Here is a 27,278-nt window from a genome sequence, read left to right on the forward strand (position 1 = left end):
CTTTTGTATTTAAATGCATGCATGGGCTGATTAACTGAAATTTTAATTTTACACACTCAAGGGAAATACACCATTATAACACTAGACACAAAGACAACGTTCTTTTGCCCAAGTCTCGGTGCCAGTGGGGGCAACGAAGACTGACTTATCAAGCGCTACACGAATGGAACAGTCTTCCAATGTCTACACGAAGTGCAAATAGCCTCGATTTATTTATGGGCTTATATAAACTATGTTCTCTAATTTTGTTATTGAATTTTACATTTTATCTTAAGATTCTATTGTAATTGTATTTTTAACTTTTCTTAGATTTCAGTAACAATTTTTATAGCTTCTACATATTATAATTTCTACTCAGAACCAGCCTGAAAACCACCTGAGGGTGAGGTTGCCTACTGGCTGAAGATATTTGTTATTATGACGCAGTTTATTGAACTTCAGCATGCCAGGAAAAGAAAGTTTCATAGGGCGCACAGCGTAACCTATGAAACTACACATCGTTGCACTTATAAAAAACAAAAACCTATTTGCTAACATGGAAAATTATTATATGTAATAACCTAATTTAAAAAAAGACAAACAAACATTCCTTTCCGATCATTTCATCGAAGCCAATCGCAATCGACGTATTGTAAAACAAAACATTAAACCAATATCTGTTGGAAGGTAGATCGTCTTTCTGACGATCTTCTTTTTGACATTTTGACCGGCTAAGTGGTGGAAAGGGAATGTTTCAATGTTGCGCACGGACAAACAGAAGTTTGTGAGCAGAAGAGTTGTCATTTACTTAAACGCCCTTCAAACAAAGACTGAAAGTCACTTGGAAAATCTTGGAATAATTTCGTTCCAGAATTGAGAAAAAGGAGTCCTTATTATATCAATTTTCGACTTTATTTTCGAGTTCACACTGTATGTGTGCTGTATATGTGCCTGTATATGAGTCTTTTTAGCCAATGATAGGGTCAGAAAGTAATAACTAACTTGCCAAGTTAATTATTAACAGTCATTCAACTGACAACTGACAAATGGCCTGATATCTAACTGAGAACTGATAAATTGCTAAAATTTTAACTGACAACTGACATTTGTACCCCCCCCCCCCCTCCCATCCAGACCTTCTTCCAACGAGATCAGGGAATTACTGATTCAAACTCGTCAATGCTTGTATGTTTTTTTCCTTAGGCTTCTATTTTTGCAATGTTTTCCTTTGCAGTTCCCCTGTGAGAGTCAGTTCATCATTTATTCATTCGAAGACTTTTGTTAGCATTTTTGTCTACCAAGGGAGCGTTACTTTGACTTGAATAGAGTCCGCTGAAAACTAAAAATTTGCCGCTTAATGAAAGACTGTTTAACTAGGTTTTTTTGTAGATATAGGTAATTGAGAATGCGTGCTTGCGTGTTCCTGTCTTCCCAAAAGGAACTCCTTCCCATTTTGAGTGAAACTATTGCGTGTTCCGTTACATTAGCTGCTGATATACCTCTATGTTAACTTAATCTTTACCAACGTTTTGTCTTAAGCCTTAAAATGATTATTAATTCAGCGCGATATTTTTTTTTTTAAAGTCAAGGAAGCAAAATGCGTTAAATGTCCACAGAAATGAAAACCATTTTATTTCTTAAAGAGTTCTTCAACCTTAACTCTGGAGCACCTCGTAAGCATTTTATTCAATTGCACGGAACACAAAAATTGAATTAATTCAGTTTTTATTTCCACTCATCAAAATTGTACATTTCTGCCCTCCCGTGAAGATGGAAGTAGAAGTTGATAAAACCAGCTAAGCAGATGTCTACGTTATCATCTGCAATGAGGCTAAAAAAAACGTCTTTCATTTGCAATTGCATAATTGACCGATTCCTTCAAAGGCATGGCGTCGTTCGGCCATCAACTGACAACGGGACACTTTTGTATAATTAAAGAAATTTTGCTCATTTCATCTTGAAGCTATTACGACTCGTGCAGATTTTGACAAAGTCGAAAATAAAACTAACAGAAATTCATTTTTACTTCCAACTGTGCTTCGATGAAGTCAATTCTGTTTCCTAATGACCCTCTATAAACACAAACTATAGCGAATCTACTGCCTAGCACTTCCTGTTGATGATAATGAACTATTTGTTGATGAGTTCTCCAAAATACTAACCAATTATCTCACTTCAAGAGAGCTCTGGTTAAAAATTCATAATCTCTAGTGTCGCGTAAAAGAAGAACCAAAATTCCCAGGTAAGACACTTATACCCAAGAACGGCTAGTTCGGCCAGTCTGCCAAGCAAGTATATTTGAATGTTTGACATTTTACAGAATTACTAAAAGCGGCTCTTAACAAAACTGTACGAGGAGATGCAAGCTTTCACATTATTCTCAACATTCAAGGTAGGTTGACTGTTTTAAAATGTTTATGAATTGGGTGAGGGTTTAGAAACAGGCTTTGTTGGCCATCAAAGATTTTAAACGTTGACTAACACTATAGCGGGGCTCTTGTTACAAATGCACACACTGAACAGAATGGAATAAATAGCATACCCAACTTTCAAGAATAACGTTCTGTTTATCCTATTATTTTAGAGAGAGGCTCTTCTGGTTTTTATCGTGACATGGATAATGATAATCAAAGCTCGTGTTGCCGGTACGTTTAAGTTTTGATAGTTTAAGCAAAACGTTTTGATATCATTCCTTTTGAGGATAAGGCATTCGCCAGAAACATAAGTTAGGATCTGATATTTTTGTATCTATTTTATCTTTTAATTTGTTTCATTTGTTATGTAATATTCGCTCGTCAGGTGTTTTATGAAAACATCTCCGACGTTTTTGCGCTTGAGCACGATCCATCGATCATGCTCGAAGATAAAAAAATTCCCTATGTTTCGTTTCGTAAAACCAGAACTAGAGTAAATACAAGAGCCAAACAGAGCAAACGAAAACAGAGTACTTCTTTCGATTGACTGTCGTAAAACCAAAACCAAAAAGATCACAGCAGCCAATCAGAAGTAACGGAAATACCTCTGAGAGCCAATAAGAACTCAAAGTAAAGTTGACAAAACTGCCCAAAGCGCGGGTAAACGCGGGCGACCAAGTCGTGATTGGTTTTAAGTTTGCGAGTTTTTCTGGGACCAATCACACTACGGAGTAAAGCGAAAAAAGGCATTCCCGTATTTCTTTCGATGAGGTGAATCGAAAATTACTCCATCAGGAGAAACCAATAAAAACTCAAATGTAAAAACAAGGAGAGGCGAGCCTCAAAGGCACGATCAGTTGTGGTTCTGCATCTGATTGGTTAGGAGAGTGGTGTAGGTTTTCTAAATCAGTAACAGAGCGAGGTAAAAGAAAACCACTGCACTTCTGATTTAGAAGAAGGACCACTCATTGAGTATCAAATAGTGAAGCATAGACAAGATGTTATTTATTTAATTACTATTGCAGCCACCAAACCACAAGGTGTTACCAATTTTTTTTCATGCTTTGGTGAAAACGGGGTTAGAAGGTGGATTTTCAGTAAATGGCATCATGCCTAAGAGTTATAAGCTCTCGGGTCGCTTGAGTTTACGCTTACCTATTAGTTAAAGTACCTGGTTTTGAAACTAAACTGAAACATTCAGTTCTGCATGACGACGGAAAACATCTTAATTCTTGGAAGAATCAGTATTGTTAAGTTCCTCAAAAGGATGCTTGCATAGGGATTACTCCACCTATGATTTGGGGAACCAAGGTTTTATTTTAGGCTGTCATTAATTTTAACGATCAAATAGTAAGCGCGTTGCTAAACTTTCCTTCATTTTAATGGTCTAAGACCAAAACGACCCCCTAAACACAAAACTATTTTTAGCACAAATCAAGCTAATCAGTTAGCTTAAACTCAAGAAGGACATTTCTTATTCATAACCATTAACCATTACGAGCGCTAAAATTCGATTGTCAACCGTCAAAATCGAAAAAAAAATTCTACCATTAACCTTAAAATATTGCCCCATTGAAATGTTCAAGATAAACTCAGCCATTGAATATTGGACTACTTTTTCAACAGAGCCCACTATTCCAGCAGAATGCACCACTTACTACACGTTAAATGATTCAAGTCGATACTGGAGCACTAGCGGAGCCAGTAAATGCGACAATCATCTGGTCAGCGGCCACTGGTACCGCTTCATGGGGGCTGCTGGTGTAATGATGGCTACCTATTGTATTCCACAATATCGTTGCAACGCTTATATGTCCGGCTGGATCAGTGGCAATCACCCCAGTGTGGCTTATGACAAGGTCTCGGGAACTGTATGCATGCATTATAGCTCAAGCTGCTGTTATACTTCTTACAGCATTGAAATACGTAACTGCAGTGGATATTACGTTTATAAACTACCACCTGTTAATATTGACAGCTGTCCACAACGGTACTGCGGGGTCAATGGTTAGTGATTTCACCCAACCTCCTCGTTATTAGTTATAATGACAACGTCTTAATTTAAGTTTTAGGGACCAGTCAGTATTAATCTCCCGGTGAGAGGAGGGGGGAGGGGGGGGCAAAGTTTTCAGGGGGGACGAAAGGAGCATCATTCGTTGTCAACAGACCACCAGTAAGGAAGGAGGATCATGAGAAAAATACAGAGCCTTTTGGGCAATCAGAAAAATTTCACCACGACACAACCAAAATCCTCCAACTTCTCAACTCCAACCCCCCTCCCCATGTAATTGATAATGACCGGAAATTTAAGCTCGAAAAATAGATCAGCTCACGATACGAGAGTTTTCCGAGCTAGCGCTTAAAACTCACCATCTGTCTTATTCTATAAACCCATTAGAGGCTTTCGACTGATTTCGTACCCAGATCCTACCCTCTAACTGTAACATAAAAGGAAGGCTTGGCTGTGAAAGGTCTGGATACGAGACTAGTTTTGGACATCCTCGACATTGCTGATCGAAGCGGTATGGGGGATGTGTGTCACAGTAAAAGCTAGGGGCTACTCACTATAAATTCTCTGTGGCTCAATGGTTAGGGAATCGATGGTCAGAATTTTATTGTGTCTCACGCTCATGACGAAACGGAAAGAAAACCTTATTCCTCATTAAGAGCTGTCTTTTATTTGTTCTACAGGCTGACTTTCTTCTCTTTTCAATTTGATATTTTTTCTTGTTTGATCGTGTAGTCTGATCGTCCAGTCCTGAGAAGAACTACTATCGTTAGTGGTGACCGACGTTTCAACAAAAGTTTTCGACCACTAAACAGCAATCATTTCTTCTTGAACAGATGAGAACGATGCATGTTCCGTCACTGACGGTTTATCCGGATGTTCATGTCTATCAGGCTATTCAGGCACACCATGCCGGGGTAAGGTGGCTGTCAGTCTTAAAGTTTAATCTGTAATTACAGTACATCTCGAATGAGTGTCGTAAAACCAAAACCAAAACCAAAGTAATCACATCAGCCAATCAAAGAAAAGAAAACACACAAGGAACTTAAGGTGAAAAGAAGCAAACTTTCTCAAGCGCGAGAAAACGAGAGTGAAGAGTCACACTTGCTTTTGGTTCTGAATCAGATTGGATAGAAATAAGGAGCGAGTTCTCTGGACCAATTACAGAGCGAGGAAAAGCAAAACCAACGCCATCATTGAACACTACTTTCAGCACTCAATTGAAAACCACCCTCTAATAGCCATGAAACTTAAGAGTTGGCTGCCTAAGAGGGGTACTCACTTATTAAGGCTTAACAAGTATGTGACGCTGAACAGGATGTAGTTCTCAGGATATGTACGTTAACCATTTGGCGTTTTGAAAAAGGAGCCTTTCTAGATCAAAAGGCTTTTTTAGAGAACGGGCGATGCGCTGTATTTATATGTGGTTCTACCACAGCTTTTGAAGGAAATTAAAAATAAGTTCCATAGACGTGGCTCCCTTTGGTCGAAATGCTGTGTTTAAATTTTTTTTAGCACACAAGTGAAAGAAATGAACAGACCGTCTCCTGCAGGGTTTGGGGTAGGAGACGTTAATTTCCCACGCACGAAATTACTGTGTGGTGGATGTCCTTCCCTGGGTGATATGGGTGGGAAGGTGAGATCGCCACATGGACTGAAGCGGCTGCCGAAGGCACCTGATAAAATGCTGACGTCCTATCTCAACCTTACTACATTGATGCTGAAAAGCCCCTTTAGGGGAGCTTCAATTAACGTTGCACTGCATTAGCCATGAGGACGCTCTCTGATTGGCCGGTCAAACTCCGATTATCCTTATAGCCCCACCCAAACCTCCTTCAACGCCCCCTCCCTGCCCCCTCGAAAATACCTCTGCCACCTCTTTTCCTCTCGTTAAAGCGAGATCACACTTCATCATCCATATTTTTTCGTCGTTATCAATACTTCCGTTGGCTAACATCGTGGAATAACTGCGTCTTTGTTTCCTCTAAATATTTATGAGCAGACGTTGATGAATGTACTGAAAATTCCCACAACTGCCACTCACAGGCAACTTGCAACAATACCATTGGTTCGTTTAGCTGTTCTTGCAGCGATGGGTATTCTGGAAACGGTTTAACTTGCAATGGTAAGAAATGTCCAAAGGCTCTTAAAAACTTGTAATTTCTCCACACATCCTCAAAAAGTTGTCAAGCAAAATGTTGATGAGAAAGAAGAATGGAAATTATCAGAGATGAATTTGAGGGCAATGTTTGGCAGTAAGGAACATTGATTTAGATGATCGAGTGAAAAAGTCAGTTCTTCTGACAGGGAAATAATTGTTAATGAAGTAAGCAAAGAAGATCTCTCCTATTGGCTGGGGAAGATCTTTTGTTAACTTCTAAAATTGCTCCACAGAAGTGCAAACTTACACAAGCACTACCTTGTTCCATTTGTTTGGCTTGCGATTGCACACATTATTTTGGCGTACAGCATAATAGATATTTCTTCAATGCACTTGGCACACCATTGATAACTGTATCAACCACACAATGTTTCTTCTTCTCCGTCTTAACGTGAAGACATCATCATCTCGCCAAACAGAGCTCCCAATAAATTCTAATTCAATAGTAATTAATCTAGGTCGATATCTCTTGTGATGATTTCAGATATCGATGAATGCATAAACCATACTCATGACTGTCATATAGCGGCAAGTTGTACCAACACTGATGGTGCGTTTACTTGCAGCTGCAAAAGAGGATTCAGTGGAGATGGCCGACAGTGCACAGGTGTGGTATCCCTTCTTCCTCTCCACTGTAAATGGCATTTACATAAACGTGTTGTGCGCCACTATCAAAAAAATTGCTATACAATATATCTCGGATTCCACGAAAATTAGTGTGGAAAACTCTGTCATCTTTATAGACTGGTTTAACTTTGAACTGCCCTAGAATCTCACACCGCTTCCCGGTTAGCTCAATGATAGAGCGCTGGACTGTTGTGCCGGAGGTCGAGGGTTTAATCCCTGGCCGGACCAACACTCAAGGTCTTAAAATAATTGAGAAGAATATGCTACCTTTCTATGACATCAAGAAATGGTTAGATATTCTAGTCTTCTCGGATAGGGACGAACAAATGGAGGTCCCGTCTCCTACAGGGTTAGGGGTAGGAGACGTTAATTTCCCACGCACGAGATTACTGTGTGATGGATGTCCTCCACCGGGGTGGGATGGGTGGGATTTATTGGGTGAACTACTCGCATGGTTCCCATATGTTCTAGTCCTACCCTACTGCGGTAATGCAGTGAAAATGGTTAGAAAAAAATAATTCACACTTAGACATTAGAAGCGTCAAAATTGGAAAAGCTTTCATAAAGCGCTTTTTCCGTTTCTGTCGTCTATATTGCACCATGACCGTTTCCACTCATGGTGGTCATCCAAAGAGCCTATAACATTTTCTTGGAACGATACGTAACGTTCTAAACTACAGTCACAATGAAGTGTATTAGTGATGATCACAAGTGCTGACTGGTTGGCAAGACTTCTTAGATTAACATACTTCTTAACAACGTTCGAGGAGGACTGTGCTGTAAGTTACAAACCGAGTTTTTCCGCTCAGATCAATGGGCTAAGGGTCAAACGGGCACACCTTAGATTCGCGTGGAGAAAGCGAGGTTCCGTAACTTACAGCGCTTACCAAGGATACGAAGTTAGTGTGATACTTTTTATATCTCTGGCTTCAAATAGAAGGGAAAGCTTTCTGTTCACACAAACTTTCAAATTTTGCAGGCCTTGCAGTGAAATTCGGCCTGCTAAATTGATCAATCGTAGCGCGCGTACTGAAGCTACCTAAGAATGATATATCACAAATGTCTAACTTCTAATGCACAACCTAATGCCATATCTGACTGCTGCAGATATCGATGAATGCAGAGCTGCAACTCACAACTGTCATTCCAAAGCAAATTGTTCCAACACTCAAAGTTCTTTCGTCTGTATCTGCATTCAAGGATATACAGGAGATGGTGTTACATGCACTGGTAAGATGGTTTTGATTAATATTAGTCTCTGAGCAATTGTTTACCTACCCCTCCCTTACCTAGCATTAGCCCATTAACTTGTAATCAGTTGACCGTTGTTGCATTAGGGGAGGGGTAGGTGCGCAGTTGGCGTTAGCGTTAATCCAATTGTTTCATGTGAGGTTTTCACCCCTTGCGAATCCCATGAGACGTCCTTGATCAATTTAATTGTACACGTATCGCGCAGTTATCTGGTCTCTAAGCGAAACAAGAGAGCTGTGAGCTTAAGGACCAGTCAAAATTTATGGCCTAGGGGGAGGGGCTGGAGTATTTTTTAGGGGATTACTTGGTTTTCTAGGGGAACGGGGAGATCAGTCTTTGCCAACAGAGTAAAAGTGGGGACTAAAGAAAGTTATTTGCCCCTATCAGGAGCCCATTACTCCTGCCACAATCTATATTTTTTATGCAAGGACATATCTGACAGGTCAATTTCGCGCGGCAAATGGAGGCCACTTTCTTTATTATCCTTGAAATATCTTGATAAAATGTGCGAAAACACGCTTAAAAACAGCCTGTAATAGAAAAAAAATCAAGAACTACGTAACCGGTTTTACTTTTTTAACCTTTTGTAAAACTTGGGACGAACAGTCCCCTCACCCTCCTCTCCCCTACTTTTAGCTGTATGGTTTTGCCTACGCTTTTCCCCAGGCTTAGTTGGGCCGTTTTTAGTCACGTGACGCATTCATACCCATCTCGTGTAATCTGTGGAGTTTAATTCTCCTTAACTTGGGGATATCGTCACCACGTCAGCATATCTTATGATTTCAGATATCGATGAATGTGCTAACGGTACCCATGACTGTCACCGTGATGCAATTTGCACCAACACAGATGGTGGATTTAATTGTAGCTGCAATGGAGGATTCACTGGAGATGGGCGGAAATGCGCAGGTGTGGAATGTATCTTGCCTAAGAATACAACACTTAGAATCTTCAACACGTCTCGTATTTGCCTTTTAGGTGGTGCACAATATATTGTTTTATAAGCTGCGGTGTTTTAAAAGGATTTCCATCCTTAAGAAAAGCTGTAACTGCACACGAGTAAAATCATGATTATTTTTTACGTATGTTTGATATCACCAATCAGCCGCTGATACTCACTCACCTTTCAGATTGATGAATTGATTGTAAAGTAATCACCATTCTCAATCCAAGGTCTTTCGTCGTACTTTCAACATAATAGACAAAATAATACTTGAGCGCGCGCAGGTATGGATTTCTTCGACGCATATTCAACTCATTCGTTGCGCTCACTCGTGAGATATCGAGTGGAACACTAGAAGAGAAATTCCAGATCGAAGTACACCCATATATCATTCTCTATGTGGACTACCTTTCAAGTATTAATGAAAGCAGAGTCATGAAGACAACTACTTATCAGCCTGATCATAACAAATGCTGTTACCGATCTGCGTGGACTAATGTTACACATATGTCCGACTCTTCCAGATGTGAACGAATGCGCAGATGCAACCCATACCTGTGACTCGAACGCTAATTGTTTCAATACTAAAGGCTCGTTCAACTGCTCTTGCTTACGAGGATATTCAGGGAATGGCTTTGTATGTGCAGGTATGATTGTTTCATAAACTGCTCTTTCTTCATAGCTATCAGACCATTGACTAAACCTAGCTTGTTCAGTTAAGATAAGTCGATATTCAGAAAATTTTAACGATAACTTCATTCTTCCTCGTGTGTTCGATCTCTTGCAGCGAGATCGCGTAGAACTAAAGAACACAAATTGCACTTATTCCTAGCTTTGCCTGTTTGCGCTAAAAAATGAACGACTTAGACAGTCGTAGTATTTAATCATGCTTCATTATGGCCACAGACTGTTATATTCATTATAAATGCAGATGTTGATGAATGTGCCACGGCAACTCACAACTGTCATGGTGTAGCTCACTGTTTCAACAATAACGGCTCCTTCACTTGCCAGTGTAGGACAAGTTACCAAGGTGACGGGCTCTCTTGTAAGCCGTTAGGTAAGTGGACATCACGAATTTATACCAAAAAGATGAGACAAGCCTTCGTTTAGGCTTAAGGATGTGTCTTTAGGACAGAACCCTTGACCATGAAAGGTCTGGGTACGAGGCAGGCTAAGGTGGTCTTTACAATAACAATTGACCGAAGCATGAACGTCGGTTGCAATTTTTGCCAGTAGGAGACATCCTACGTTTGCTCGTTCTTACCAAATGAAACTCAATTATTGCTCTCCTGTATTTAGCTTGAATTTGTTGCAGATTAAAATTTTTATGTACGCAAATTGTGATCTTATGCACGCAGGAGACTTCATGGTAACAATAAAAAACATCTCCAAGGACAAGTACAAGGCAACTGTTATCAAGCGCGCTCAAAAAAGTGTCCATCAGGCAAACATTGCAGGGCTACCAGAAGAAGTATCTATATTGGAAAGCATCATGGAATGGCGCTTAGTCAGCGAAAAGGAGCTGGAAGATTCTGAGACACCAGTGGGTACATTAGTAAGTCAAGGAACTACACAATGGACCATAAAAAGGCGATCCATTCTTGCTGGTATCTATCAAGTCCAATTCAATGCTACCATCACAATTGGCGATCCAGCCGCCCCACAGACTCTCAATGCTTTCGACTATGGCTTTATAGAGGTCGTTACGGGTCCTGTACGAGCTATCATCGACGGAGGAAGCAGGGTTCGCTGGGGATCGAACGAAACTGTTACAGTGGACGGTTCACTTAGTTACGACGCAGACATTGGACCCGGAAACCAAACTGGGGTTAACTTCACCTGGTCATGTCATTACCCAATAAAGAACTTTTCCTCGAGCAATGATTGCTTCGGTTCTTTTGTCGGGGAAAGTAACTTAACAACAGTAAGAATTGATCCTAAAGTACTTGCAAATAGTAGTCAAATCTGCGTCCTCAGGTTGACTGTGTCTAAAGATGACAGAAGTGACTTTGCAGAAATGTCCTTTGAGATAACTGCTGGCGAGGTACCTCAAGTTAGTCTAAGGTAAGTCAGTAAGTCCCAATATTTGGACAGTTAGACCTGTATTAAGCGGCAGCGGCCAAGGTCCAGATTTGTCTTCCCCCATAGGCTAGGCCATTTTTGCATGGGGTTTCCTTCATGGGTCATCACCGGATTTTATTTTTGGCTGTTCTCTAAAACGAAACCTGTAAGAAAAGAAATAAACGTAAAACGAAACTGTACCCAGCAGACACCCCTAAAGTCGTATTTAAACACCAAGCATGGAATGAGCTTTTTTGAGACCCAACAAATATATCATGCGTAAATCAATAAAAAGCTTTAAACCTTCCCCCCTCCCCTCCTTTACCGTCGTTCGTCCCCGGGGAGATGGGGAATTTGAACCCTGTCTGTGGGGTGGGGCATTTACACCGGAAGTGTCAAGTCTTTTCAGCGTACTACATGTGTCTCAATGGAAGAGTTTAAAGGTAAAGTCTGCTTGGGTGAGTGACTGGCTTAGCAAGACAACTTTTGCATCGTAGAGTTATGTTTACAAGCGAAAAACCCAACAGTAGGAGCAAAATCTAATTGGTGACTTTGCTTAATTTTTACAACATTCGTTACTTCGTTTATCGCACGAAGAATCGTTCAATATTGGGTGGCGCATTTAAACGCAGTTTTGGCCCCAGGCAGGTGAGGGTGGGGGGTGCAGGAATTTGAAGGAGCCAACCTTAAAAAGCTCAAATGCCCAGGGATTTTACTTGTGTTGTTGGGGCTTCGAATTGATCATGATGGACGTCTTAAGCCAACCTCGTTCCCAGGGCTTTTCCCTTAATGCTTTTCCTAAGGGAAAAGGCCCTGGGAACGAGGTTGGTATTAAGCGGACAGTTTAGGAACACTACCAAAGTTTTAAAATCATGTTTAGTTTATGCTGCAGTAGGATGTGCAACGTACCAAAGCCAGGTGTTGATATGAAGATGCTGAGCTACAAACCAAATGATGCGGACTTCTACTTGACACAGGTTTCCCTGTGTTAGCTATTTATTCTTTCGCCACTTCATTATTCCTGAGTAAATCCCAAAGTTCTACCCTATTCTAATTCTGCCAGCTGGCTAAAATAATCTTCCTGAATTTCAGTGGTTTATCCAAACAGTATCTCCCCATCGAAAATGTTCTTAATTTTGATCTCATATCTGTTCGACACTAAAGTACCTGTAGTATTTGGTATGGTTGTACATGTTCCATGTATTGCTAGATAACACTAAAATATAAAAAAAGGGAACTGGTCACTATTTTTCCGCTATGGGGTGGAGGGTGGGGGAAACCTCCCAAAAAAATCCTCTAGGCTCCTCAGGTGATAAATGATAACCGGTCCCTATTGCGTCCTGTTTCGTTTAAGGTGTTTTGTCGACTGTGGTGCAATAGTGTCGGCTTCCAACAAGCTTCGAGTGACATCAGAATGTCTAAATTCACCTTGCAATGGTTCAGAGTACGAATGGCTTCTTTATAGAATGAATTTAGATTCCAATCAATGGGAGCAGCTTGCTAACTTGTCTAACATGACATCAACTGCAGTAAATGCTACCAATATGATCATTAAAAAGGATTCTTTGCAGTCGAATTCCACATACAACTTGGCATTATTTGTGCGATCGCCTAAAGGAACAGAAGGGTTTGCAATGCTCGAATTTGAGACCGCTGGACAGCCGCACAGTGGGTACTGCAGTCCATCAGCCGCAAAGGGTGTGTCTATGAAAACCGAGTTCTTATTTGAATGTTTTGGTTGGCAAGATAAGAGTACACCGCTAACCTACGAATTCCGCGTTGGGGACGATCCAATTTCTTACGGCATTTCTTCAAAGTCGGTAACGACAATATTACCATCTGGGTCACCAGAGAACGATTACAAATTAACAATCACTGTCATTATCAAGAATGCTGTTGGAGTGGCTGTAGTAGAGAAGTTGTCCGTGGAGGTAGCGATACAAATTTGTAGCTTCCTTTGGCTCCTTTTAAAGATAAGTTTTTCTATCATACCAGAGCCTAGGTCACTCTTTGCCTTTGATTGAATCAATCTTTTTCTGAAAAGCAAACGCCCCCTAAACTCTTTCACTCCCAAGATATCATTAGTAATTCTTCTTACTCTTTGCCATACAATTCTTATGATGTAAGTCAAGAGGATCCGGAATTGACACAACAATAAATCCCCTCATTGATCTTTTTCTTTATTCTCATCACTTGTCTGTTTGGTATTGTCTTGATATTGTAAGGAGAAAATCTGTCTTGATCCTTCATTGGAGTTAACCATAAAGGTTAGGACATTCTTCTGCCCTTGTAAAGAGGGCACTCGACAAGGCTATGGGTGTGCCTAAGAGCTAATCTCGTTCCCAGATCCCATCGTGTAACTCTAACTGAAATGTACAACCGCTTCGTAGGGGAAGATCTGGTAATGAGATTACCTAAGAGCATCTCATTGTCCAATCAAGAAAGCTGCTGGGAGAAGGGGCAAATTCAGAGGGGATAACTTTGTCCAATATGCATCGCAATCATGTATTGCCTCTTTCTGAGGTTGGGTTCCTTATGGGGTCTCACAGTTTTTTCTCTGTCCCACGCCCGAGATATGACAAAAGGAACAAAAATTTTCCTGATCCTAAAGTGTGGAACACAGGTTACACATGAACCTTATAATCACCATAGAGTCTGTTGCTCAGTGGTAGGGCGTTACAGTGCTGAGGTTTAAATCCACAAAAGTAGACTCAGAATTTTTTCTTTATCTCACCTCGATATAATGTGAATTATGTGCCTCTAAATATCAGAAATCAGACTTCGTTAAGTTCCTAAAAACTCATTTATTTACAACGATCTTCGCAGCGCAGCAACGTTTAGACCATTTCAGGATTTAACTTTTTTTATCTATTTATATCTATATTTTATTTGTATTAATAACTTTATTCACCGAGGGCCAAAAGTTTATTAGCCTTTGGCTATTGAGTATTAACCCTCTTTAAATAAAGTTTTTATCATTATTATTATTATTATTATTATTATTATTATTATAAGACCAAATACCATCATTCTTGATGAGTTCTTTCTTTTCCTTTTCATTAGGTGATGCCTGATGATACTTGCTACTCAACGGTAGAAGAGGCTTCCAGCAAATTAGAAAGTTTCATAATTGGAAAAGACAATGACCTGGATGGATTTCTAAAAATAGGTGAAATCAGCAAGGCTTCCCAGCTTGCTATAACTGTCCTTAAGTCAGCCAACGAGAAAACCGATTGCGAACAAACACTAAGCCAAGATACTAAATCACTGGTAAGTATATTGACAGTAAAACATTTGTAACTTTTCGTATTTGTTGCTAGCCCTCACAAGCTGACAAGGTTTTAGTAAGCCACTGCGAATGAAAAAAGGTGTTTTCCATTCAAATTCACAATTTATACACAAGAGTGGGTGTAAGGCTCGAACTGGGAGCCCAAGTGTTTAATACCGTGTGACAAACGAAAAAACTACAGCAAACAAATGCTGTAATCACCAGCTCACCAGTCAGGCTTCAAAATAATTACGTAATCACCTGAGAGGAAAACTGAAAGACCCAGTGGGAAAAATGGGATCATATTCCCCAAACAAATAAAAGCGCAACGACCTCAGTAAAACAAAGCTTAAACTACACGAAAAACATAACATAAAACTTGAAAGATCGAGAGCTCAAACCTATAAAGCTGTTTTGAGAAAGATTATCGGAAGAAGAGTGTAAAAGTGCACGTGACAACGCCAAACATCATCGTTCCTTGACCTCAGGGTTGCAGAGAAATCTGAGAAAACGTAATTGTGAGGAGGAGGCATAGCGGGTTTGATGATTTTATTATTTTTCTTTGACTTATTAAAATATCTCGATTAGCGGATACCCAGACTACTTTTGAGATTATCGCGTGAATTTTTTGTCTTTTTTTCCGATGACAATTCTCGAAACAGCTGTATACTCGATACAACAAAGGACTTAATTGCGCCATAGAAACTCACGCGCTTACATACCAATCGGAAACTTTTTACATTTTCTGTCACTACTACTTACAGCTTGGCTCCGCAGAATTGAAACACTTCTCCTGGTACGCGATTGGCTCTTTCATCCACCCACTGTTCTATGCAGCGTGGTTAACACTGACCTTGACAAAAAATTTTGTATTCTTTGTACAACATCCACGCCATTTCAGTATCACATGCTGGTATTTTCAGTCCAATCTCTTTCTTTTTCTATGCGAACAGATTTCCAGCACATTAGTGGAAAAGTTTACTTCCATTACACCGGAGGACCTTCAAATGTCTCGAACGATTATGAGTGTGGTCAAAATGGCAGGAGGAGGCCAGGAGGCCAAGCATTGTGATAGCTGCGGAAACACTGCGGTAAAATACTTAAATTTATTTCATTCGCTTTGATCTCTTAAAATGAATTTTTAATAGCTTTAATAAGTCAAGGCTCTCTTGCAACACTTGAATTGTAAGGGTAGCAATCAGTGGTAGGGGGTGGTCATGTGGTTTTCAAGGGGAACGGAGTGGGGGAGGCAGTCGTCGCTAACAGAATATAGAGGGAAAAGTTGACTACCAATGAGAGGAGGGGTGGGGGGTAATTAGGACACTTCAGAGCCTTGGGTAAATGTTATTGTGACACAACCAAACTCCTTGACCCCACATCCCCCAAAGAAGGCGACATATTAACGATCATTAATATTTTGGATAAAATTTCTTTCCTTAGAATAAAACAATGAAATTGACAGACACGACAACAGAATTACTAAGATCTACCCTTGGCGATTTAGAGGAGCCGTTTTCTGCAGAGTTAGAGGAATCAGCGACCAGTATGACGGCATGTCTCAAGGATGTTCTTCTATCACATTCGAGGTCGACTGAAGCAAGCGGAGATTCTCAGGAAAGCAGCATAATTCACAACGAGAAGGTATGAAAAGGGAAAATTTGAACTCACTGTCCTAAGTTATTCGACGTTGGACTGGTTTTGCGTCACTACGCTTGGTGATTAGTCTAGAAAATTCGCGCCATCGTTTTGACCAATCAGTCGCAAATTGACTCACATTTTCCCGCGCTCTAGGTATTTTGCTGCTTTTTGCTGCTTACGCCGAGACAAACTCGGACTACACTATGGTTGTAGTGGTAAATGGGGGAAAAACTATGGTTAAAGGGTCTCTGTCAAATAAGACTTATACGGTAATAATTTTCGGGGAATGATATTTAGTAGGAAACTTCATTTGCATTAATCTACAGGAGAGTGTGAAAAGGGCTGCTCAAAAGTTGGACGCTATGAACGATGCATTCTTTGTCCGCTTGGTTCCCTCAGAAAATCTTGTACTTGAATCACCCGGCTTGACATCATCTCTAAAGAAGGTGTCCGCGAAAGACATTAAGGGTCTAGGTATGGAATACGGGCCAACAAAATTCAAACTACCAGGAAACCTAGGAAATATGGGCGATGGGAATATCAATGCAAAGGTATTGTACTTTAAAACTGTACGACTACGTTTCATTTGATGAGCTATAGAATGCACGGAGTTCGATTGGTTCTTACTTGTAATGTATGGGAGAACTGACGTATCCATGACGTTACCATCGACAAGTTTTGTTTCTTTATCATATAATTTTGCCGTAGGTCTTTTCAGCAATAGATCGCAGGAGACATCAGTGCACACACTCTGTTGTGCCATGCGTGCCACTTTTTTTTACATACCACATTTTGAAGTCATATGTGATCACTGAACAAATGCACGCCACCAAGAAATCTATTTGATTGTTGAATAGACGAAAAGTGGTGCAAATGAAGACTAGCATCTTCAAATAGCGGTATAGATTGTAAAAGTAAAGCATCGCCCGTGTCCCCGTTACATATCACATTGAGTCAAAGGTCATATCTCAGCATTATTTTCCATCCTACAGCCCCAAATTGGTGGGAACGTATCCGTTGTTCATCAAAAATATTGTGTCATACTTCTCGTCGTTTTAGTTATAGAAATGTTTCACACATGTATTTTGCTTATGAACATCTCGTTATTATGAATTTTCATGCGATATAGCGCGTCCAAAAGCCATGGAAACCAATGTCCAAAAACTTTGTGTCCACAAGATTGGCAAAGGCGTTTAACGAAAACGCACCACAATGTCATTGCTAAGAGTGACATGTTAACTTAAGAATGGAAAAACAAAAACGGATTTGAGATAAAACGGCGTTAGGCAAGGCCACCAACTGTTCTCTCCACATTCTATTTACAGATGAAATCTGCTGATTTTAATCCATTCAGCTGGGACAACAGCAGCACGAAAGTCCAATCTAGCGTAATAAGTCTCGACCTCCAATCGGAAAACGGAACAAAGCTTAATGTTTCAAACCTGGATAACTACATCGAAATCGTCATCCCAATTTTCAGCCCACCCTCAAAGACCAACAACAACAAAGCAGTGGTCGAACATCATTTTCTAAAGCCCAACAAATTGACTGTTCGTAGCTACCACGCAGAACTAGCAGATGTACCCGTTTTCATCAAGTTAAGTGTAGCAGGAGTGGACAGATCGCTTACAGTGCTTGTGAAATTTGGATCGAGGCCTTCGATGGAGAGCTCTGATCTTAACTTCACTGTTAAGTTCATTTCGATATGTGGAAACATGACCAAGGTTAAACCAGACGAATCTTCCTGCATTCTCAACGAGAAAACCATCACTGTACTTCCAACGAAACCAACCTTCATTTATATTGGTTTATTTTTGGAAACATCAAAAAATGCAAGTAAACATTCAAGAGAGAGGCGGTCGTGCTTTGGTCAAGGTCGCCAAAGACGATCCTGTATTGGTGTTAAAGACCCGCCTCCTAAAGGGGTCACTCAGACGATTGTACCTCAGTACGACCCATATTCTGATGTCAACTACACTTTCACTGTAACTCAGACAAGCTGTTTGTATTGGTCTGAAGACAAGGAAAAGTGGACTTCTGATGGTTGTAAGGTACGTTGATAAGAAATCATTTCAATTCAACGGCAACCTGTCCAGTATTTTAAATAGACATTGGCGTTGCAGAGCAATTAGCTATAGGCTATCCAGAGTAGCAAGATAGTCTAATTCATGTTTTCAGTAAAAAGGCTGTCAAAAGCAATCCGCGACTGCAATGGTTTCGCTTTACTCCGCACTGTATTTGATCTTAAAAAAACTACGGAACTCTCTCTGCCAATCAGATGTAAGACTAAAACTACACATGACAAGTTCACCCAGGTTTTTCCCGCGCTCCAGACAGTTTGCTAGTTTTACCTTGAGTTCTCATTGTTTTCTTGGGATATCTTTCATCTGATTGGACGTTTTGGTAACAAGGTGTTTGTTTGATGACATTCAGCTTCAAAGCGCATTATACTTTGGGGGACATGCTATCCACGCTTACCCAAGCGAGCTATCTTCTTGATGTCTTCCTTAAAATATGTATTTAAAAAACAACAAGGAGATAGATAGTCAAGAGCAATATAAACGTTTGACTTTATTGACCATGTAAGAATGTGGCATATGGCGTGGCTCACGAAAGAGTTCTCCTGAGCATACGACCTCCAATTTGAGAGGTCTTTGATTAGGATCCTCACAGACGACGCAGTTTTTATTTCATTTGTTTTTTTGTTTTTGTTTTTGTTTTTTTTTTTCGCACCAGGCTCGTAAAAGCTGCTTTGTATCTTCTGAAACTTGTGAAATGTTGATGATAATCTCAAGACTTAAAAAGTTTTGATGAGATTACCCGGCAAAAGCTAAGACATGAACTCCACGCAGATATCCTGATAACAAATCTTTCTATGGCAGGTCGACTCAGGTTCCAACACCACGCATCTTAAATGCCTCTGCAATCATTTGACGTCTTTTGGTGGAAACTTTATCCAATCGCCCAATCCTATTGATTTTGACAAAGTTTTCACAGAGTTTTCGCGCCTCAGTGAGTCTGGAAACATTTCAGTGCTTGTGACAATTGCATGTGTGTTTCTCATCTACTTCATCGTGTTGGTGTTTGCTAGGAGAGCTGACAGAAAAGATAAAAGCAACGTAAGAATTGTTTTCGCTACCGTAGTACTGTAAGCACACGTTTTGTATTGTTCAATAACCACTCTTTGAATGCAACATTAGAGGCAAAACTCAGACCGAGTCCACCTTATAACCACAGGGAATCCTTCTTTATTTGTTTTGAGACTCATGGCATCTGTAATCCCTGGAATAAACGTACATGTACCTCGAAAAGTCCTTAATGGTAATTCCATTTCCAGGAGAACAAGTTGGGGTTGTTGGGTGTGTCCAGATCAGTGAAGATCGTACCCGCCGTGATGTAGTTATCCCCGTTAGAAACATTAAGTTTTGCTCTCTTTTCCGATTGGGGATCGAGTACGATCTTCATAAACAGTATATTACCTAAGAATCACCTAGGGTTCACCAAGGGTTGGAATTAAGCCGTGCTTCAGGCAGGTTCAGTCCTCAGGTCTGAGCCTCTGAATGTTGGCTACTAATATAATTGCTAAGAAATCAATTACCGAGGGTTTAAGGTCGCACCAGAACACCGAAAAAATGTCAGTAAATAGAACAAGCTAGAAAGATGGTAAACTCTTTTCTGGCTAATAGAACAAAGGAAGATATTTATATTCACGTGACGCTGATTTTAACAATATGCCGGAAGCGAGTCGCATAAGGACCTTATAATGGCCTTACTCACTATAGAGTCTCAGTGGCTCGGTGGTAGAGGATCAGTCTGAAGGTCCTGGGTTCTATTCCTCATGGGCAATGGGTATTTGGAGTATCATTTTTTTTCTTCCACGCTCGTGATTAAACGAACAACAATCAATCATTCAACTACCGAGCTCAAGATCTTACTTCTTACCTATTCCAACTAATCATATTTCTATCATCACTTTGAATATGCTTGCAGATTTGCTCCCCGCAATATGTAAATATTGTTGATGAAGGAACTTACTATTACGACATGGTTATCAGTACTGGCGTCTGGAAGGCCTCATCAACGACTGCAAACGTTACAATCAGTATAAAAGGGGAAAATAACGACCACTATCAAATTCCCTTGAGGAAAAACGGAGATACGAGTACGAGTTCTATTTTTGGTCGCGGAAGTGTAAATGGGTTTATCCTAGTTAGCGATGAATCGTTGGGAAATTTGACCGAAATAACTTTGGAACACGATAATTCGGGAGAGAGTCCATCTTGGTTTGTAGAGACAGTGGTGATAAGAGATAGGCAAACGAAGGACCAGTGGGTGTTCCCCGTGAATAGATGGCTTGCTCTAGAAAAGGACGATGGGCAGATAGAAGTTAGTGTTGAAAGCAAAAGTATCACTTCCTTCTCAGCAGAGGTGAGATCGCGCTTTGGAAGAAAACTAGCTGACAGTCATTTGTGGGTGTCGGTGTTTGGAAAAGCACGCGGTAGTACATTCACTCGCGTGCAAAGAGCGTCGTGTTGTCTTTCAGTTCTCTTCAGTGCCATGATTGCTAATGCTATGTTTTACAACATTGGCGGAGAATCAGAAGGTGCGATACAGATCGGACCATTCAAGTTCTCTGGAAGACAGATAGTCATTGGAGTACAGAGCGGTATCATAGTCGCACCAGTGAACATCTTAATCGTATTTCTGTTTAAGTCTAGCAGAACCAAAACGGAAAAAGCAGACAAATATGAAGAATCCTTCGAAGCACAACAGCTCGTCGATGAAATAAATGGTGAAGGCTGTATGCTGCCTCGTTTCTGTATATACATCGCTTGGTTTCTCTGCTTTATGACCACCATGACTGCAGCAGCATTTACGTTATTCTACAGTTTAATGTGGGGAAAAGAGGTTGCTGAGCAGTGGCTGGCGTCCATTCTTATCTCCAATGGACAAGATGTTTTTGTTACCCAACCAACAAAGGTCATGTTAGCAGTTCTTGTCGTTTCCTTTCTATTGAGTAGAAACAAAAACGAAGGAGATAAAGAGGAAGAGGTGAAAGAGAACGATTCACTAAAGGATGAAATAGATTTCCTGAGTGAAAACCCCAAACGACGCTTTAAACAGAATCTCATGGAAAAGATGCGAGAACGCAGCAGGAAAGAGGCTCAACTGGCCAACATGGCGAGAGAAATTGTCCTTCACTTAATCTTTGTGTTTCTGCTCTCTATCGTCTGTTACGGAAACAAGAATGCGAACCGTTTTTTAATGACGACCGAAATGAGGAATTCTTTCCCAAAGTTCCACCTGGTAAGAAATACTTTTTTAAATTAGTGAAGGATAATGTAATTCAGTGAATGACACGGCATACTTGAAGAAAAGAACTCCGATTGCTCCCAATAGGAGTCAAACCTTCGACCTTTCCATTCAGTACTTCGGATTCTTTACCACTAAAAAGTAGAAGACTCGTCCTACGCTGTTAAACTAGTTCCATGACTACAAACTTCCTGTATACTGCGAGGATACGAATGTTTGATGCTCTTGTGCAATGACAGAGGTGATGGAGCAGGGGGCAGTGGGCTGTAGCCCCTTCAAAGAAAACTTTGGGGGGACCCAGCCCCCCCCCGACGTTTTTGTGCCGTAAATATTTCTAAGTAAACGCAGCTTGAAAATTGGCAAGTATTCAATCTCGTGATCTTTTCACAAATCCCTATATTAGCATCGCGCATAGCGAAATAAAATGTAGTACAACCTTTTTTTTTAACAGAACCGGCCTGTATTCGAGAAGCTTATCAACTGCTGTAATTCTCTATTAAACTAGTCAGCACATCTATGAAATTAGACATGATTTAATTTTGCCTGTGGGAACCCAATCGAATGCTAAGCTGAAAGATTTTAGACTGTGCTGGAAAAAATTAAAGTAGGTCATAAGTGGATTATTGACAAACTTGAAACTTCAAAGATTGCAAAGACGTTTGCTTGTGTCAACGAACAACGCAAAGAACATTTTGGAAAATTTGAGTGGGGATACGCGCATGAAAGATAAGCCCTTCCCACTCCCAAAACGCTCCGCCACCTCGTAATGATGATATATTGAAGTTGTATGCCTGTACTACGTCATTCACTGAATAGCAATATGTTTCATTTGAATCACCATGCTTTAACGTAACCATCTTCTATTAAATACTCCCAACCCGTAAACAATGCGTATTTCCTTTTAAAGTGGTTATCTTTTTCATCGAAGTGGAGTTCTGTATATGAAACTGAAAAGACTATGTTACAGCCGGGCAGAGTATCTACTACGGGTATTAACACCGGCTGAATCAAGGTATAGGCCAATCACTGGTGACAGCACTCAAACTTAAGTGCGCTTGCTACATTTGAGTGTTACATGTATTAAGTGAAATGTTTAAAAATCCGTTATGGACTGGAGTAACAGGCATTCCTCCGATTCAAACCAATCTCTCAGATACAAATTGAAAGTTCTTCTTTAGCAACTTTTCAAGTCACACTAGTCCGCAAGTGTTCTGTGATTTAGGTCTCTGATTCAAAGAAACTGTGGGGATGGATGAGACAGGAGCTTTTTCCCAACATTTATACCCAATTCTGGTACAACGACATCGAAGACAAAAATGATGTGTACATCGCCAATAGGATGTCAATTTTAATTGGCATGCCTTGGATGCGACAGTTGAGAATTCATGCAAGTATGTTAAAAATTATTTTTTTTAATATATCGACATAATCCGATATGGTTTGGCACAACTCTGGTTTAAAGATTTTAATCAATGTAACCATTAATGAACGGTTACATTCATTAAAATCTTTAAGCCATAGTAACATCAAACCATTTCTGATTGGCCTCCTAGTTGCTGTGGGAACTTTAATATATCGTGATCTGTTGCAAATTCTTTTGAGGGGCCTGATGAGATGAAGTGAAAACTGTGACTTTCCTTTTTCGTCATACTGGTAAAATGACATTTGGGTCACAAGGATTCTAGGATTTGAAATCGCAATCGAAACGGAAGAGGGATCAAGACAAAGAATAGAATAGTAAATGAGATTTTAGGAAAAAAGAGATTTTTACTAGTTCCTCTCTGTCCCTTGTCCTCTCTTTTTCGAGGTAATCTGTTCTTTTTTTTCTTGCGAGATCCCTGTGAATCAATTCCTGAAGTTATACCAAACTGCTTCTACGATTATTCTCCAAGGATGGAGGATACAACCGAGTTAAGCCTGCCCGGATGGAGGTCACTTCCAGACAATACATCATGGCCAGAAGCTCTTCAAATCTGCCCGAAACCATGGCGTTACCAGACAGCTGAAAACCTCGGCATTGATCCTATCAAAGCCGTATACAATTCTTATGGAGGAGGTGGTTACGTAGCTGCCCTGGGTTATGATGCACAAACAGCGCATAGCGTCCTGGGGGAGACCCTGGGTCTTGGATGGCTTGATCGTAATACTCGTGTGGTAGTTCTGGAATTTGCGGCGTTCAATATTAATACTAACCTGATTAGCATTGCTACATTCATCTACGAAATGATTGCGTCTGGTGCAGCCTACACTACATTGAAGGTGGATACACTCGAGTTATATTCTACGGAGTCTGGGGCTCTTATGTTCTATCTCATTTGCCAGTTTCTTTTCTTGGCAATGGTGTTGTTCTACTTCATTAAGTTGTTGATTCACCTCTACCGACAGAGGTTTGCATTTTTCAAGTCTGTCTGGAGTATGGTTGACTTCTTGACAGTTATTTCTTCTATTACGTCAGTCACGTGCTACATGATAAGATCCAAGAAAATCTTGAACAGCATCAAAGCTATTCAAAATAATCCCTACGAAATTATTCATTTCCACTCTGCTTTAAGTTGGGCTAACTGGGAGAATGCCTCTATTGCCCTCGCCATTTTCATGGTCACAGTGAAGCTTTTAAATCTGATTCGTTTTAATCCTTATGTCATTTATTTATTTTCATCTTTCCGTCGGTCTGTTGGGTACCAACTGTCCTACTTGATTTTCTTCGTTATAGTCTTCAACGCCTTTGTCATATCGGGAATGCAGCTTTTTGGCGGCGTTGTTTTTCACTACTCCAGTTATTTACAAGCAGTTATTTCACAATTAGAATTCCTGTTAGGAAAAGCAGTCCCAATCGCTCAACTTCGCGAAGATAAACCGTTCATCGGCCCAACTTTTGTTCTGTCATTCATGGTAATGATGACGATAGTTCTTATGAATATGCTGGTTTCGGTTTTAAACGAATCATACGCTGACGCCCGAGAAAATGCAGAGGAAAGTGCAGAAGAACTTAAAATGGCGCACTTCTTTGGGGAGCGTTTCATGGGGTTATTTCACGAAGAGAAAAGACAGCCAGAGTTTAGGTTATTTTGTGATGATGCAACTTTTGTGAACATGTGTCGCTCTGATGCAGAGCCATTCTGTTTAAATTCAAAAAGTCTCCTTAAGTGTACAGAGGAACGATTAGAAAAAATTGATAAAAGACTTGACGTCCTTACCAGACGCACAGAAGGCATTGATCTCGACTACTTGCGAGAGGAGAAAGAGTTCGTAGCTCTCGTTACCTCAATCATTACTCTGCATTAAGATGGTCCGCTTCTTTTTAATGCTAGCCAAACATTGTTGGATATTTTACCCCTTTCCCAGGATGAACTAATGATCGATGAGTTAGCAAAATGACACTTGCTTAGTATAATGTCTAGAACTAGACGACCTTCAGATGGTCTACATCTTTGGTAAATGGTGAAGTTATCGAGTATAGCTTTATCTCCTGGTTTGAGAGTCTTAAAACAATTCATGCCTTGTTCTCAATAAATAATTTAAAAATGCAACTTTGTTTCTGCGTTTAGACCTACCATTCCCTAGTACCGCAAAAAAAATGTTCTGTATCCGTTTTCTAGTGAGGGGTGAAACTTTTGTTCCGTTTTGATCCGTTTTCAGAAAGCACCATTTTCAATTCACTCCAACCTAGTGTGAACAGTTCCATCCCCGAAATATTCGAGTTCATTCGTCCTTTATAAAACTTAGTAATTCCTTCCCAACCGTCTCTTGGAAGTTGAGTTTAGTTTCCATGTCGGTCGAAACAACTCCACATTCGTGCTTTAACCTCTCGTTAAGGTCAGTTTATGGAAAATTGTATGACCTGCATGACTCCAAATCACCTCAGCGTAAACGAACTTGAACAAGAATGCTTATTCCACGCCTAGCAGAATTTGGGAGTGATATATATCATTCGAGGAAACGATTATCACCGTTAATTTAAATTGACACGTTCTCTGGCTAGTTTCTTTTTCAATTTCAATTTATCCTTCCTTCAAAGGGACAATTGTGACCGCTGGATATAGCGTAATTCACGCAAACTGATGGGATCAGCACTTTGACAAATGATCGCTTTAGTAGAGAATGAGGTTTTCTCTATACAGGTTTGACTGAATAAAAGAGAAAGATATAGCGCACGCACATTAAACTGACGAACTATAAAAGGCTGTACCACAACTGGTATTTAGGAAGTACGATTTATCTGCTGAACCTCAGTCCTTCGAAGCTTGGATTCTTTTTTCGGCCTTCGTTTTCTGCTGTTTTTTTTTTTATTTTTTTTTTTTACTGTGCACTTTTCATCGTCATCGTTAGGTCAAGCATGACTTATTCAATGTTTCATCAATTTTTGATCAAGTATTTTATGTCTTAACTTAAGTGAAACTAAATGACATCAGTAACGCGCCGAAGAACGTCTGGAGCTTTTAATTAACAGCTATCTAATATGACAAAAAAAAAAAGGAAGTAAAATGAAGATAGCGGTACTGAGCTGATTGTTTTCCTGAGAGCATCTTTTGCCAGCGAACGATAATTGAACAATGTTGTGACCTACATGAAGGTAATCAAAACGTTTTATAACATAACCAAAGTAAATCGCACGCTCTGATTGGTCAATTTAGCGTCCCCCATTTGCCCATGGGTGTACGCTGCTGACGTGAGCAAATGCAAAGACTATTTTTCCGCGCGCGCTTGTTTTTTCTGGTCGCGTATGATTTGTTAAATAAAAGGGAAATCTTTAGCTACAAAGTATCAATGTTATGTTATAAAACAAATGCTAAACACCACAGCGTACACTATTGAGTTATGGATGCACGCAGGAGGTTGCTAAGCACGAAAGAAGCGTAAGAGTCGCTCGAGGCGATAGCCGAGAGCGACTCTAGCTTCTTGAGTGCTTAGCAAACCTCCCACGTGCATCCATAACTCAATAGTGTACGCTGTGGTGTTTACCATTTGTTAATTGGTCATAGCTCATTAACTATTGAGCATCACACGAATTTTCTTGTCCCATTTACAATAGGTGTAACTTGAAAATACATCATTAAAATTGAACTCTCAGCTTATGTTGAACTCCAAGTTCAATGTCAAGTGATAAACAGGGGTCAGAAATTCTGACAACTTATAATAATAATAATAATGATAATAATAATAATAATAATAATAAGCTTTATTTCAACTGATGAAACTAATCAGCAATCTAATAGATTGGCTGGTATAAACTAGTGATCAGCATCAAAAATAATATTAATCAAAATCAAAGGAGAAACCCTATAAAAAACTAAAGTATATATTAAAATAACAAAACAAATATATAGAGAAGCTAATACCTATTTTAAACTACATAAATGATTAGATTCATCGTATTCTAAAAAATATATAAAAACTATTGCCTTAAATTTCGATAAAGACAGTATCTCTCGAATGTCCTTTGGTAAAAGATTCCACTGCCTAGCAGCAGTACATTTAAATGACGTTTGACCCATTTTGGTCTTTGTAGCAACAATGTTCAATAAGGTAGAGTCTCTAAGATCTCTGGTATAAAAGGCTGATCTCTTAAGGAGATAGATTAAGGAGGTTATATTATGTATAATATTAGAAAC

The 27,278-nt window shown here is 39.9% G+C and overlaps 2 protein-coding genes across 2 annotated transcripts; both read left to right on the plus strand.

Annotated features, from left to right (window-relative positions):
• Window positions 1-2,539: 2,539 nt before the first annotated feature.
• LOC148717862 (oncoprotein-induced transcript 3 protein-like) lies at window positions 2,540-4,464 on the plus strand. The gene is made up of 2 exons (XM_088743661.1): window positions 2,540-2,624; window positions 4,020-4,464. Exons 1-2 carry the CDS (start codon window positions 2,600-2,602, stop codon window positions 4,403-4,405), a joined length of 411 nt encoding a protein of 136 aa, XP_088599787.1. The 5' UTR covers window positions 2,540-2,599; the 3' UTR covers window positions 4,406-4,464.
• A 781-nt stretch (window positions 4,465-5,245) lies between these two features.
• LOC111339952 (polycystin family receptor for egg jelly-like) lies at window positions 5,246-25,188 on the plus strand. The gene is made up of 18 exons (XM_022946694.2): window positions 5,246-5,318; window positions 6,404-6,526; window positions 7,047-7,169; window positions 8,297-8,419; window positions 9,227-9,349; window positions 9,908-10,030; window positions 10,315-10,443; window positions 10,745-11,450; window positions 12,802-13,378; window positions 14,511-14,717; window positions 15,669-15,806; window positions 16,156-16,356; window positions 16,680-16,904; window positions 17,679-18,404; window positions 19,236-19,472; window positions 20,344-21,660; window positions 22,889-23,057; window positions 23,501-25,188. The coding sequence occupies exons 8-18, from the start codon at window positions 10,753-10,755 to the stop codon at window positions 24,949-24,951; spliced, it is 5,946 nt and encodes a 1,981-aa protein (XP_022802429.2). The 5' UTR covers window positions 5,246-5,318; window positions 6,404-6,526; window positions 7,047-7,169; window positions 8,297-8,419; window positions 9,227-9,349; window positions 9,908-10,030; window positions 10,315-10,443; window positions 10,745-10,752; the 3' UTR covers window positions 24,952-25,188.
• The last annotated feature ends 2,090 nt before the right edge of the window (window positions 25,189-27,278 follow it).

This window comes from Stylophora pistillata, chromosome 13, assembly GCF_964205215.1.
Source record: "Stylophora pistillata chromosome 13, jaStyPist1.2, whole genome shotgun sequence".
In the NCBI taxonomy this organism is placed as follows: domain Eukaryota; kingdom Metazoa; phylum Cnidaria; class Anthozoa; order Scleractinia; family Pocilloporidae; genus Stylophora; species Stylophora pistillata.